This window comes from Centrocercus urophasianus, unplaced genomic scaffold (assembly GCF_019232065.1).
Source record: "Centrocercus urophasianus isolate 14NV4802_14NV808 unplaced genomic scaffold, USGS_Curo_1.0 seq_16, whole genome shotgun sequence".
Lineage (NCBI taxonomy): Eukaryota > Metazoa > Chordata > Aves > Galliformes > Phasianidae > Centrocercus > Centrocercus urophasianus.
In genome coordinates this window covers 5,398,613-5,411,282 of record NW_024884711.1, presented here as the reverse complement: position 1 = coordinate 5,411,282, position 12,670 = coordinate 5,398,613, and the positions used below count along the sequence as shown (strand labels likewise).

Sequence of the window (12,670 nt, the reverse complement as noted above, 5' to 3'; positions counted from 1 at the left end):
AGCATGGCTATTCTCTCTCCAGAGTCAGTACAGCTCAGTGGTAGAAGATGCTTCCCTGCAAAGAGGTAGTCAAAACTCAATCCCTGCACATGGCACTTTAAAAAGACATCATAATAAATTAGCATTTAAAATAAATCAGCAATTTCCTTCCTTCTTACCATGCAAACACACTTTTCATATCTTTCATACTCTGGTATGATAAGAACACCCGCAGTGGCAGCTATTGAGGGTAGCTCTAAATCAGTGACACAGTTTTCTCACTAGCCCTTGCACCTGTATGCAAAAGCACCAGGAGAAACAGACTACAGAAGCGGTGCACTAAGAATTTATTCCTATGAAAAGGAATCACATTTAGATTATCTTTAACAGAACTTAACACCAAAGAAATGAAGAAGCACCAATGCTCTTTTCTCTTCACCTCATGTGAAAACAAGCAGATTTTACATAAGTATTTTCAACATACTGGAATACGTAGAAATAAAGAACAAAGCAAAACCTAGTGATAATTTGCAGCCACACTTCTGAAATACAGGGGCAAGTCAGAATCTAATCAGTACATGCAAAGAGTACAATTATCCCATCCTTTAATTACAAACTTTTAAAAAAAAGAAAGGAAGAAAGAAGGAAAGAAATACTTCCAGGTGGTACAGGCTGAGTTAAGCCTGGCCTCTAATTTTCTATTCTTTAGGGAGTTAATGTAATTTAAATTTATGTCTAACTTCATTTTAAAGGGGCGTTTGCATCTCTTACTATTTATCTTACATTTTTAAGTCTTACTATTTATAAGTCTTGCTATTTATCATACATAGTGATTAAAAATTAATAGAAAGTAAATTGAAAGAGCTGAAAAAGATTAAATGCTACACAGTTGAAATTCACTCACTTTGTTTCAGGTCATTCAGTGAACATTTCCAAAAAGTCACTTTTTGGATTAAAATAAATTCATCATAATGCAAAATTTAATAAAAAAAAAAGTGCCACACTCTTCCCCAAAATAGAGGATGGATCATGCTAAAGGTATGAAAAGCACTACAGATATTTATATCACAATATAACCTATACTTAGGTGCTAAGGAACAGTTCCAAGCCTGGGGATGGAAGAGTACACAATGAATCTGAAATACCTCTAAGAAAAATGACACAGAAATGATAGTGTGATATGCCACTGGGAAATTCTCCAACACCATTTTCCTTGCTTTATGTTGAGTAAAAGGCAGAGGTAGCATTCCAGGCCCCTAAAAGCCCTGCTCAACTCAAGAAGCATTCCTCTGCACTAAGCTATCACACACGCAGCCAACACAAGTCTCTGGCACAGCGTGATGGAGTCTGAGCTGGTGGGATGCACCAGGGATGCTGTAGCTTTCTGCAGAGATTTCAATGCAGCACCCTGATGTCTAGCAAACTCTGAAAAAAATGGACTTTAAACAGACTTAAAAGATGATTACAGGCCACTAGGGATCATTCCCACTCCTAAATCATTCACAATCACATTAGAATCAAACTAAACACTTGAAAAAAACACAGGAAGGTCAAACCCAAGAAAATAATATTAAAAGTGATCACTCGATGCAAGATAATTTTAAGTTTAATGACAGTTCTACTGGTAGTTGTAGTTGCTTTGGTAATTTTGAATATAATCCTTTCTCTGTACATTAGTCCATTCTTTGGGCTACAATTTGCATACACATATTCATCACACCCAAGAATCTGGAGCCTGCCCTTGGCCCAGTTCTAGGTTTGGGCAGATGTCACTTGTGGCCTGTAAATCCTGCAAAAACTGTAAGAGTCTTTGTCTTATGTTAGGTAGAAGCTCAAAAACAGCAAAAAAACCTGTCAAACACAGCTCTAAGATGCTGAATTCAGTTGAGTAATTCCAACTTCAGCGACATTCCAATAGGCTTCCAAACAAGTAAATTCTCACCAGTTGAATAAGCAGGCTAATTAGGTCCGTCAGGGGTTTATTGATAAGCAGAAGATCTTCAGCAGCCTGCGTGTCCCCTCCTGTGCCGGATTTCTGTGCCTTAATAAGATGAGGGGAAAAAAAAACAACAAAATACCCTCAGTGACTGTTCAGTTATGAGAAACAAATCAGGTTGATTAGGTGGTCAATATTTGAACAAAAGTTCGAAGGAAAACTATATACTCCCTGTGTCTGCAACACTAAGCACAAACAAAAGCAACTCACACTGCCTCAGCTGTTCTGCACAGGCTGAACATAGCCACCTAAGTGATATTCACTCAGCTAAATGATATGAACTGTATACTCAAAAGATACTTCTAAAGCCGTAAATGTTTTATGTATTTGTATTCCACTTCAACAAATCTATCTTAATAAGAAAATTCACTCATTTTTTTTTCTTCCATTATTAGAAATAATTTTAAGCACAACTCAAAAGAAGAAAAACAAGATAACTGAGAGGTTATGATTCTCAGCAGCTATGTCCACCTTTGCCCTTCTGACTTGCTTTGCATCCTGAAATATTCACAATACATAAATAGTTTATATTATTTTAGAAATGGGAATAATAAAATCTGAAAGTGTTATAAGACCTGTTACTTCTTGGAATACCGATCATTGTCTTCCCCTTCACTGAAACAGGCTGCCATCTCAGGCAGTGCTAGTATGACCCGTCTGTGCCCCAGGGTACCAGCAAGGTCTTCTTGCAAGGTTTTTCATTTAACTCCACCATCTTGCAGCAGCTTTGGATTGTGACCCTGCAGAGTATAGCTGCTAGAGGAAAACTTAAGCATTTTATCTAGAGGACACATTTAAAATTCATTTTGTATTGCGTTTCATTTAAAGTGCAATCCTTAAGCCATCACCCAGGTATAATAACCAAGGATTTTTGTTTGGTTAAGTGAGCACAAGAGCAGATCCCCAGAGACAGGAGACATTACTGCTAGAGCTGCACTGTTTATTTTGATGAGTTGAACACACAACGCCTTTCTTTCAGGAAGAGTTCAGAAATAAAGGAGCCCCGAAGAGCCATTTCTCAGTAATAAGACACATTGGTATGTCCCCCACTGGGACTCACCACACTGCAAAAGTCCAAGAAGGGCAAATAGACATAGTGCACAGAAGAAATAAAAAAATGAGTGTTTATAGTAATCAAGAAAGCCAAGTAAGCTGCCTTCACTTCAGCAAAATTTAAAACAGATTTTTCTGTTCAGTGTTTGAATCGGAAGTAATACGTCCTCCATCAGGGATATCTGACTGCTTCAAGTGGTATGTACTTAGTGTCTTTGAAAAGAGAATAAATAACACACACTAGAGGAATTATACTCTATGTATATAAAGGATGCACACCACACTTAAACCTACGCTAAGTCACTAAACAGCAAGTTTACTTCTCAAATGCAGCTACTTTGGATCACCTGTGGAACACAATATGACAAAACTGCTCCAGAAACAGATATCCAAATTAATCCAAACCTTAGTAATATTCTATTATAATACATATACTTGGACTACAGAGGACAAAGTCTTGAATGAAGCCAGATATAGTTATCAGCACCATCCAGCACAAAGTAGTGAAATGGGAAGGAAGTGTGCTCTCACGTTTTTTCTACCCAGTTGGATAAGGCCATCACTTTACATATAAAAAAAAACAACAATAAAGATTCAGGTGGATAACAGTGGCATCATCTGCACATGTCAGCTTAAGGCCTCAGTAATGGTATTATGAGAAAACTTGATTCCCTAGTGCCGTTCTAGAAGGTATCTTATGCAGAAGATTCCCTTGAAAACAAAGAACATTTGTTACCATTACTGTGATCCATTAAGTGACACAGAGATAAGGGAATATGCTGCAAATGCATGGTAAATAGCAACTAATTGCCATCATTCAACAGGGCTTGCATACTGAGGTAGCTGTAGAACCCAAAGGAACCCACTGATGACTACCGCTGAGACCACTATGTCAGGGCAAGGGACCTCACCTTAAAGATAATTTCACAGGGGTACAGGGCAGAGCTACACTTCACAGTGCCAGCTGCCTCTTATCCATTAGTCTTCCAAAGCAAACCAGATTACTTTGACTGAAGTTGTACAGAACTGGGGTTTATCAACCAACTGATGTATTCATGTAAAATCAGAATCAAGTGTGGCAATGAATGCATAGATTTAAGTTAGAATTAATGTATCTAAATAAAAGTAATGAGTTTCACTAATATTACTGAACTGTGTACAAGGTTCTCTCTCCTCATATGCACTCCAGTATAATTGGCCTCAACACTTGCACAGAGCACAAGTACAGAGCTTGGCTCTCTATGATTACATAGGCTGTTGCTAACAATATGACAATCAGCAATTAGCTTACAAAATTTGATTTGCAAAGTGATTCTTAGATGTGAAACCCATTACAGAGCCTGCTGCTAGAGGACTTGAAAAAGCCAAGGTATTGTACCCTCAGATCTGAAGTATGTTTTTTCAACAACAAAAACATTCTTAATGAAATATCTGTTTGATTACAGCTGATTATTTAAATCTATGCAGAAAAAAAAGTTCAATTTTCAATACTTACTTCATACTTTAAACTTCCTTAAAAAACCCCCACAAGTATAAGAAGGCCCAGCTCTGATACACAGTACAACCTGGCAGCTGAATCTTCTGAATCTCTGTCCTCCAGATATACTGGATGTAAGAGCATTCTCTGTTCTTTAGTGGAAAATGAATTTTTAAAGTACTGTTTATAGCCCAAATACAGTAGTTGCTTTCAGCTGATGAACTACAGCAATTTGGTGGATCACTTAAAAACAAAGCAAGCATTGCCAGTTTAGCATCATATCTGAGAAAGGACAAAATATTCTTCCTGTTTTGTTGTTAGAAGTGTTACATGCAATTTCTTTGATTAGTATCTTTTTGTGCTCCATTTTTAAGGAAGAGGAAGACTTCACTGGGAGAAGAAGCCCTATTAATGCCACGTTTTGCAGTGGTTCAAAGGGAAAGTTAAAACACTAGCAATGTAAGCACGTCGATGCACATGCAGAGGTTGCATACTCTTCAAGCACAATAATCACATCTGATTCATAATGAAAAGGAACTGCTTTTTGCGGAGTAATTTTTTTTCTTTTAACATGAAGTGAAGGAAAAGACTTTGAACTATCACTGAGAAAACGTTGCATTAGGCTGTTTGCAGAGTACAGACATGGAACATGCAGCTAAGACCTGTGTTCCCAGCACAGTGGGGCTAAAATGAATTTTCTAGCCAGGCAAATACACACACAGGGGCAAGCAGCTGAAAATACACACTCTTCCCTTTCCACCAAACTAAAAATGTAATGAAATGAGAGTAGTGGTAAATTCACCAATAGCATTACGAGAAGGTATCTAAAAAAATGTTTAAGATGGTTATCACCCCCAGGAAATGAACTCCATACCTGCAAAGTCTGGCGCACAATGTTTGTTGTGTACATCAGCATGCAGTGCAAAATGTCAAGCAAGGACAGCAGCAGTGCATTTGCTGTCTTGGTGCTGCTTTTATCATCTGCCTCCAAGTACAGAGCCACAGTTTCTATTAGGAGATTACAGATGTGAGGAGCCAGTCCTACGCAGACAGTGAGACAAAAGGGAAAAAAAAAAGGCTATCAGGAAAAAAAAACAATTGAGAAGGTAGGCCAGATAAAAATAGTTGATTACAGAAAAACAAATTTCACATCACGATGAATATTTATTAATATTCCTTTTTTTCCTTCCATTATTATAATTACCGTCTCCTTTATTCTATTTGGAGCAGCTCATAAAGAGAGCTAAGCTGATACAATCCAATTCTCTAAGTGCACAGAGCATTATGTAACACTCATTAAACAAAAGCATAACAGGAATCCCAAACTTTTCTGTATCAAGAAAGAGACACGAGTTTCCTTCACATTACCCCTGGTCACAAGGACCAGACAGTTCCTCCAGAGTGCAACAGAACCAGGCAGCAGCTATATCAAGGTTGGAGCCTGAAGTTTTCTTTCTTAATTGGTCTGCCAATTGCAACCTTCAATTTCAACTGTTTAATTGAATAGTGTTTGAACAATTGAGCAATTGAACGCGTAGTATGAAATAGTTATGCAAGATCATTATGAAGGAAATACCAAATTCTATACCTAAAATGCATTTCAGACCCATTTGACTAGTGATAGTAAAAAGTTTCCTGAAAATACATCCTTGCCTTGAAGATTTTTTCCAGCACCTTTGGTATTCAGTAACATCATCTCCTGTAGCTTGCTTAACCCACAAATCAATTCACACATCAGACAATCCATTTCAAGGAAATACCGACTCAGTTCAGAATCCAGCTTACTTTCAAACACAAAGTAACTGAGTTCATATTATTTAATCTTAATCTTGTTCTTACAGGGTTTCATGAGGAATGAAAAACACTTTGTGTTTCACCCAGAACATAATTAATTTGTAAACTATCTTTCTTTAAATTGGCAATTAGTCGTGCTCTGACTTGGGCACACATGTCATAGCACTTCAGCATCTAAGGTTTAGTCCCTGAGACTACCAAAATCAAGAGAAGAGAATCTGTATCTCACTGAAGAGACTGCTTTTATAACATTTCCTTTAAAAAGTAATTGTTTGTTTGTTTCTTTACAAGCATCAGTACCAGAATAAGACATTGTAGAATATCCTGTGCAATTACACCACTAAGCTTTTGCTGGTAGACAAATCTATGGGATGACTATTTTTTGCTTTGAAAGCTTCCCCATCAATTACTTGAGCTTCCAAAAAAGTGTTCCTCTCCTATTCACTGACGTTAATACATCCCTCAGGAAATTAAGTACAAAAACATTCATTCAGAATACAGTTACAGGTCAGGTTTGTTAAGACTTGCACTATTATATCTCACATCTTTGTGTGTTTTTATGATTATCAGCACTATTCTCCCACAATAGTTTGATTGATGGACCACGGCTCAGGCTGAGCTTTGAATTTCCTGTGTTTTTGTCTGCATGAACCACACTCTCAAACTGTATCAGTTCAATCTTACACATTTAATTTCCTCCTCCTTTTTTAAAGTACAGTTTCTGCTGCGGTTCTGAACACTTCACACACAAATGAAATAGCATGCAGAGACCAGATTTAAGCAATGTCACCGATACCCACCAAGAGGAGTATAAACAGACATAACTGTACAGCTGCCCAACATAAAACTTGTGGTTACTTTACGCCCTTTTTCACAAAGCTAAATTAGAAGAAACCTATGAAAATAGCCCATGCAAAGCTGGTCCCTATCAAAGCGAGGTCTGCAAAATTGCCTGGGAGGATATGCCCAAGTACACCCTATTTCTCCCTGTATGTGACCACAAAACCCACAGCCACATCAAAATGAATGAGTCATCCCTATTTCTAGGTGGCTTACATATAACCCTTTAAGACAGAATATTCACATTTACTTACTTAATGAAAGCGTCAGAATTGGCAGATTGAACATAGATGCATGCTAACATATATACAAAAATATGCACGTTAAATTTGGAGTTCTGGGGAGAAAAAACACCTTTGTCTGGGCTTACAATACAGTAGGACTCTAGAACCCATCAGAACTTTGAAATAAAGACATAAAATGAAACACTAGTGCAGTTGCTCCATAACACGCTGCATGATTCATGCAGAAATCTGATAAACGCTTGATTCCATGGATAAAAATAAAAGTGACTGACCTCTTGCCAAGTAAATAAAGTTCCAGACATATCCTTTATTGTGTCAGAGCAAAATCAAAATTGGAGGCCATAATTGCAGGCATGTAAATACACTCCTTGCTTATACCACAGGACAAAATACATATCCTCTGTCCTCAAAAAGAAAGTTGGGAAACTGGTAGTTTACACTGACCATGACAAAATTCAATAGAAGTTGAATGGCTTTGGACACTAACACTGTAGAGAATTGACTCAAAAAGCCATTAAAAAGATCAAGACAGATGTGCCTCAGCATTTTAAAATTCAATTCCCAAAACAGATGAAAAGAAAGAGGATGTAAGTCTAGAAAAAAAAGGAAACTATTCACAATTTAGTAACTCAAAATCAAGAAATTGCACAGGAGTGTCTAAGTTTCATAGCATACGCTGAATTTCTGATAGATTTTACAATCAATTCAAGAACTACATGCTTAATTTACAATAAAGCCATGGCTGTCCAACTTTCAGGCTTGCCTAGGTCACACTGAGTGAACAAGAATTGCTTTGGGTCACATACAAAATATATAATAAACTTAATATATGTAAGTAAGAAAACTTATTTTTTATGTATTTTCTTAATATATTTCCATTAAAACATCAAAAAAAAGAGCAACAAAACCATAAAACTAGTGGGATGTTTGACCTTATTTCTGTAAAACTAGTGCATCAGGCTGGCCCAATGGCAGTGGTTACCACTCCTAATGAGTTCTCAACGTGCTCATCAAAGATTTCTGATGAAATATTACTCTTCTTGTGCTTCATATTTGACAATAATTGTTCACAAATGTACATACTGCCAAAAGTGATGACACGAATAAGGTGTGACTGTGAAGTGAGAGGCATTTTTCTCTGGTGAGATAGGGCTTTATGAAAGTCAGGTAAAAGATACATGACCAAATTTTTTCTTTGCGTGGAATGTCTGATTGCAACTCTGTACGTTCCACGTGAAAATTTGCAGGTAATGTATTTATGTCAACCAAAAATGGAGTCACAAATATATATATATGTATAAAAAGATATATACATTTTTCTGAAATAATGAAATGCATTCTCAAATTTCTTTATCAAAATGGAAAGCAAAGCTGCACGTTTTTCACTGCTCACAGGACTGACCTCAACCAGTGTGTTAAAATGCATGAAATTATTTACCATCACTTGAGCTCGCCATAATTGGAAGTTTCATTTCAAACTCTGCTATTATCTGAAACACAGAACAGATAAGCTGATTTTCACCTTGAAGGCACATGTTTAACTCATGTAAATAAGTAGTCAAATCCATCAGAAATGCTAAATCTGGGAGCCATTTTTCATCTTCACGTTCTGGCACAAATTTTCCTTTTGATTCTTTAAAGGACTTGATTTCACTTTGCAAAGCCTTTTTAGCATTTTATCCTGACTTAGGCACCTTCCTTCAGAAAATTAAACGATGACCTAATAATCATTATCCATACTTCTAATGAGTTCCTAGAATTGGTGATGATTCAGTTTCTTGGACATTATGAAATTCACAGATTTGATGATGACTTGCATGACATTATCCATTTCTAAAGCTTTCATGCATACATTTTCTTGATGTCTGATGCAGTGATATTTCATCAAACCATTGCTGGGCCACCATCAGTAGCTATACCTGATATGTTGACTGAGGTTAAAGAAAATAGCTCTAAAGTATTTTTTTTTCTGCTTTGTATATATCATAGCTTTAGTTCAGTCTTTCAGTAGAGCTAAAGAAGCCATTTCTACAGTGACATTATATTCATTATCAGTATCTCTAATGAAAATAGCAAGTTGATTAGTATCAGTATTTTCATCTATCACCGAAGCATAAAATTTGAAGTTAGCAGCTTCACTTTCTAAATTTTTTTTAATAGATTTTCCTATTTCTCCAGTTCACCTGGATACAGTCTGGTGAGACATATTGATTTCAGAAAAAACAATTTATTGCTTTTATTTTTTTAATCAGGACACACATCTGCCATGCTTTCCATACACTGCTTTATAAATTCACCATCAGGAAATGCTTTCTTTTGCTACCATATAATTAACTTTTATAACAGAGTACATTTGTGATTTAATTCTTTTTTTTTAATATTTTGTTGAGATGACAAGACTACTTTCAGTTTCACTATTTTATCTTTATGTTCCTTGACATGCATTGAATTTGGCAGCATGTTTCTGCACACAATGTCTTTCCAAATTTCCATCTTTGAAAACTGATGCAATTTCCTCACATATTAAGCATAGGGTCACATGAGTTGTCAGCAACGCACTTTGCCCTCCCTGTGTCTCAGAGCAGGGCTGGGCCAAACTGTGAGACACAGGGGCCGCCATGATAATGACATGCTTGGAAAAAATTTTACCTTTAAAGGATGTATGCAATGTATTTCATGTATTTCTGACTCACATTAAACAGGCATGCAGGTTTTTTTATGCACTGCTTCTCGAAAGACACACACTATGCACCCCCGAACCTTGAAAGTGGTGGATCTGAAATAGAATTCAATGTTACCTCTGAGAGCCAAATGGAACAAATCAAGAAATATTGTTCTACTGAGAAAAGCTAGTTATTTTTAAGGATTCTATTAATACAATGCATCCTGGCAATACTTTGTCAAAAGAAAAGAAAAGTCTTAGTGATAGCTTGCATGAGTTAAACAAATGTGTCATCATTTCTTTCACCTGGGCATTTCTTATGAACAAAGTAAAGTTTATTAATTAATCACACTTTTTTTTTTTTGTTACCCTACTGAATTGCAAATTCCAGTAAACAAAGTGATTAAAATATCATGTTGCATTGTTTGTAGCTATAATTATAGCTCATTAGTCATGCCTTATATTTTGTAAAAGTCAGGAGGATCCCCAAAACACCAAACCTCAGTGTATTTCAAATTTTGCTGAAAAAAAATAAGACAAAAGTTGGATTTTATATTGGAATTAAGTTTGTAAATTGCCATAGCTGGAACAGGAAAAAAAAACCAAACCACCACCTGCTCTAATTGCAATTTGAGATTCATAACTGATGTAAAAAGATGACATCCAAAAATTCCTAGCTTCTTAGTGTTTGAAATTTGAGAAACCCAGTGTTCAAAGCAAGTATTTTTCTTGCCCAAAGAGACCTCTGCAATGAACTGAACATGCACCTAATAGGATTTTATGAATGCGGTCTGCGATGACTATGTTTGTGTTTCACAAATCTTTTCCAAAGATAAAAGGAGCCTTTTGGCCCATGTTACCACTAATCGGACTGAATGTGTCGTGATACCTTCTGGAATGAAAGCTGAGAGGAGACATTTTATTCTCAACTATTAGCAAGATTGATAAAGAAAAAGAAATCTTCACTTCCAAATCACATGAAACATCAAAGGACAGCCTCGGAAGCAATCTTCTAGGCAATCCTTTCATGCCTACCAGCAATTAGAGCATTCAACAGACCCGTCTGCTTCTAGCTGAAGAAAATGTTCAAGCAGGTGCATTTCCTTCTAACAATGCCACCACACAGCCAGCAGCAAAGCCCTCAGCCTGGCAGAAAGGTTTCTCTTTGTTCCTTTCTTCACATTGCCCTCCAGAGAGCTGTTTTTTCCATTTGTATCACACCTACACAACCGACTCCCCAGGGATCTTACCGAAAATAAATGCACTACAATTTTCTTATTGGGAACTTGAAAATGTTCTGCTGGACTAACTAAAAAACATAGTTCTTAATCTTTTTACTATTAATTATAAAACTAAAAGCTATTGCTGAGAAGGAACACGACTGATAGGTTCTTTTGTATAGGAAAAGCTCCTCAATACTTGAGTCCTTACAATAATCCATCATGTCATAAAGACTCTTCACAAAATCTCATTTACCCATAGAAACTTGAACTTCATTTGCATTCTTCGCATTACAACCTGGGTCCTCAGAGTGTTTTGTTTTGAAAAACTGAAAACAGGAAACACATTTTTTGAGAAAAGACATTTTTCAGGAGGCTGACTATTTTTGTTTATTATTCATCACTGTCACATCTGTCTTACAGACTGTCTGAATTAGTACTGCAATACCGCTGAGGGAAGAATAAATGAGGATGCAAAATTAGGTCACCTCTGATTACAAGATTTGATGAGTGATGAACACCATATCCAGTGGAAAGCAGTCAAAGCAGCTGAACATATTAATTGCATGACTACTGCCCTGAAAATTATTTTCTATTGTGATCTCAAAAATAAGTAGCATCTAAAGAAAAAAATATTGCACATGTTCCTAATACTGAGATAATATGAATGAATTTTGTGAATGAATTTTAACAAATCACTAAACTTGAGGAATAAAAGTTGCACCGTAAGTGGTCACATCACAGCGGCCAAGGAAGTCCAGAGTTTTATGATGTGGGAAGGGTCCATGGCTCAACCTTCCCTGCTCACATGGCAGGTAGGGCATGGACTACGATGCCAGGAATATCAGACAGTGCAGGAAAATGGATATAGTAAGGATTATGACAACTGGGGAAGAAAAGCCAGTCATCAGCTTTAATTCAATGAGGCTGAAAGCAGACAATGAACTATTTATTATCCCGTATGTGGGGATGTCTAAGAGAAATGCACACCTGGCATTCTTAGAGGTAGGATTTGTCTGCTTTGAATCAAGGGGAGAAAACATGACATGGCTCTACTACACTTTTCCAGGACTGGCAATGTTTGGCAGTTAGTGTCAGATGGCAGCTTAGAGGCAGCATCTTTCACTAGCAAAGTAAAAATGCACAACTGATGACTCCCCAGGGAACCATGCCAAATTCCTCTAAGCAAAAGAGAATCTTCTCAGCACAGAAATTTACTTTCTTCTAAAATTTAGCCCATGTAACTAACATGCAGCTCATGAAGACTAACACACATTTAGCACAACAATCTAGAGACAGCAAACAATTTGATTCTCTCCTTAAAAATGTGCATAAGTATAAAAAAAGACAGTAATAACACAATGTGGAAAATCTAGGAATAATGAAATCACATACTGCTGAATA

At 36.7% G+C, this 12,670-nt stretch overlaps 1 protein-coding gene across 5 annotated transcripts in view; it reads right to left on the bottom strand.

Annotated features, from left to right (window-relative positions):
- ULK4 (unc-51 like kinase 4) overlaps window positions 1–12,670 on the bottom strand; it is a 213,447-nt gene that overhangs the window by 62,875 nt on the left and 137,902 nt on the right. For 4 of the 5 annotated variants that reach the window (XM_042817534.1, XM_042817537.1, XM_042817536.1 and 1 more), the window contains 2 exons: window positions 5,380–5,546; window positions 1,922–2,020 (listed from right to left, as the gene is read on the bottom strand). In XM_042817534.1, the coding sequence (XP_042673468.1) occupies window positions 1,922–2,020; window positions 5,380–5,546 (266 nt within the window). Of the gene's footprint in view, window positions 1–1,921; window positions 2,021–5,379; window positions 5,547–10,077; window positions 10,161–12,670 lie in introns of those variants that run through there. The other variant, XR_006168599.1, reaches the window with a different exon arrangement.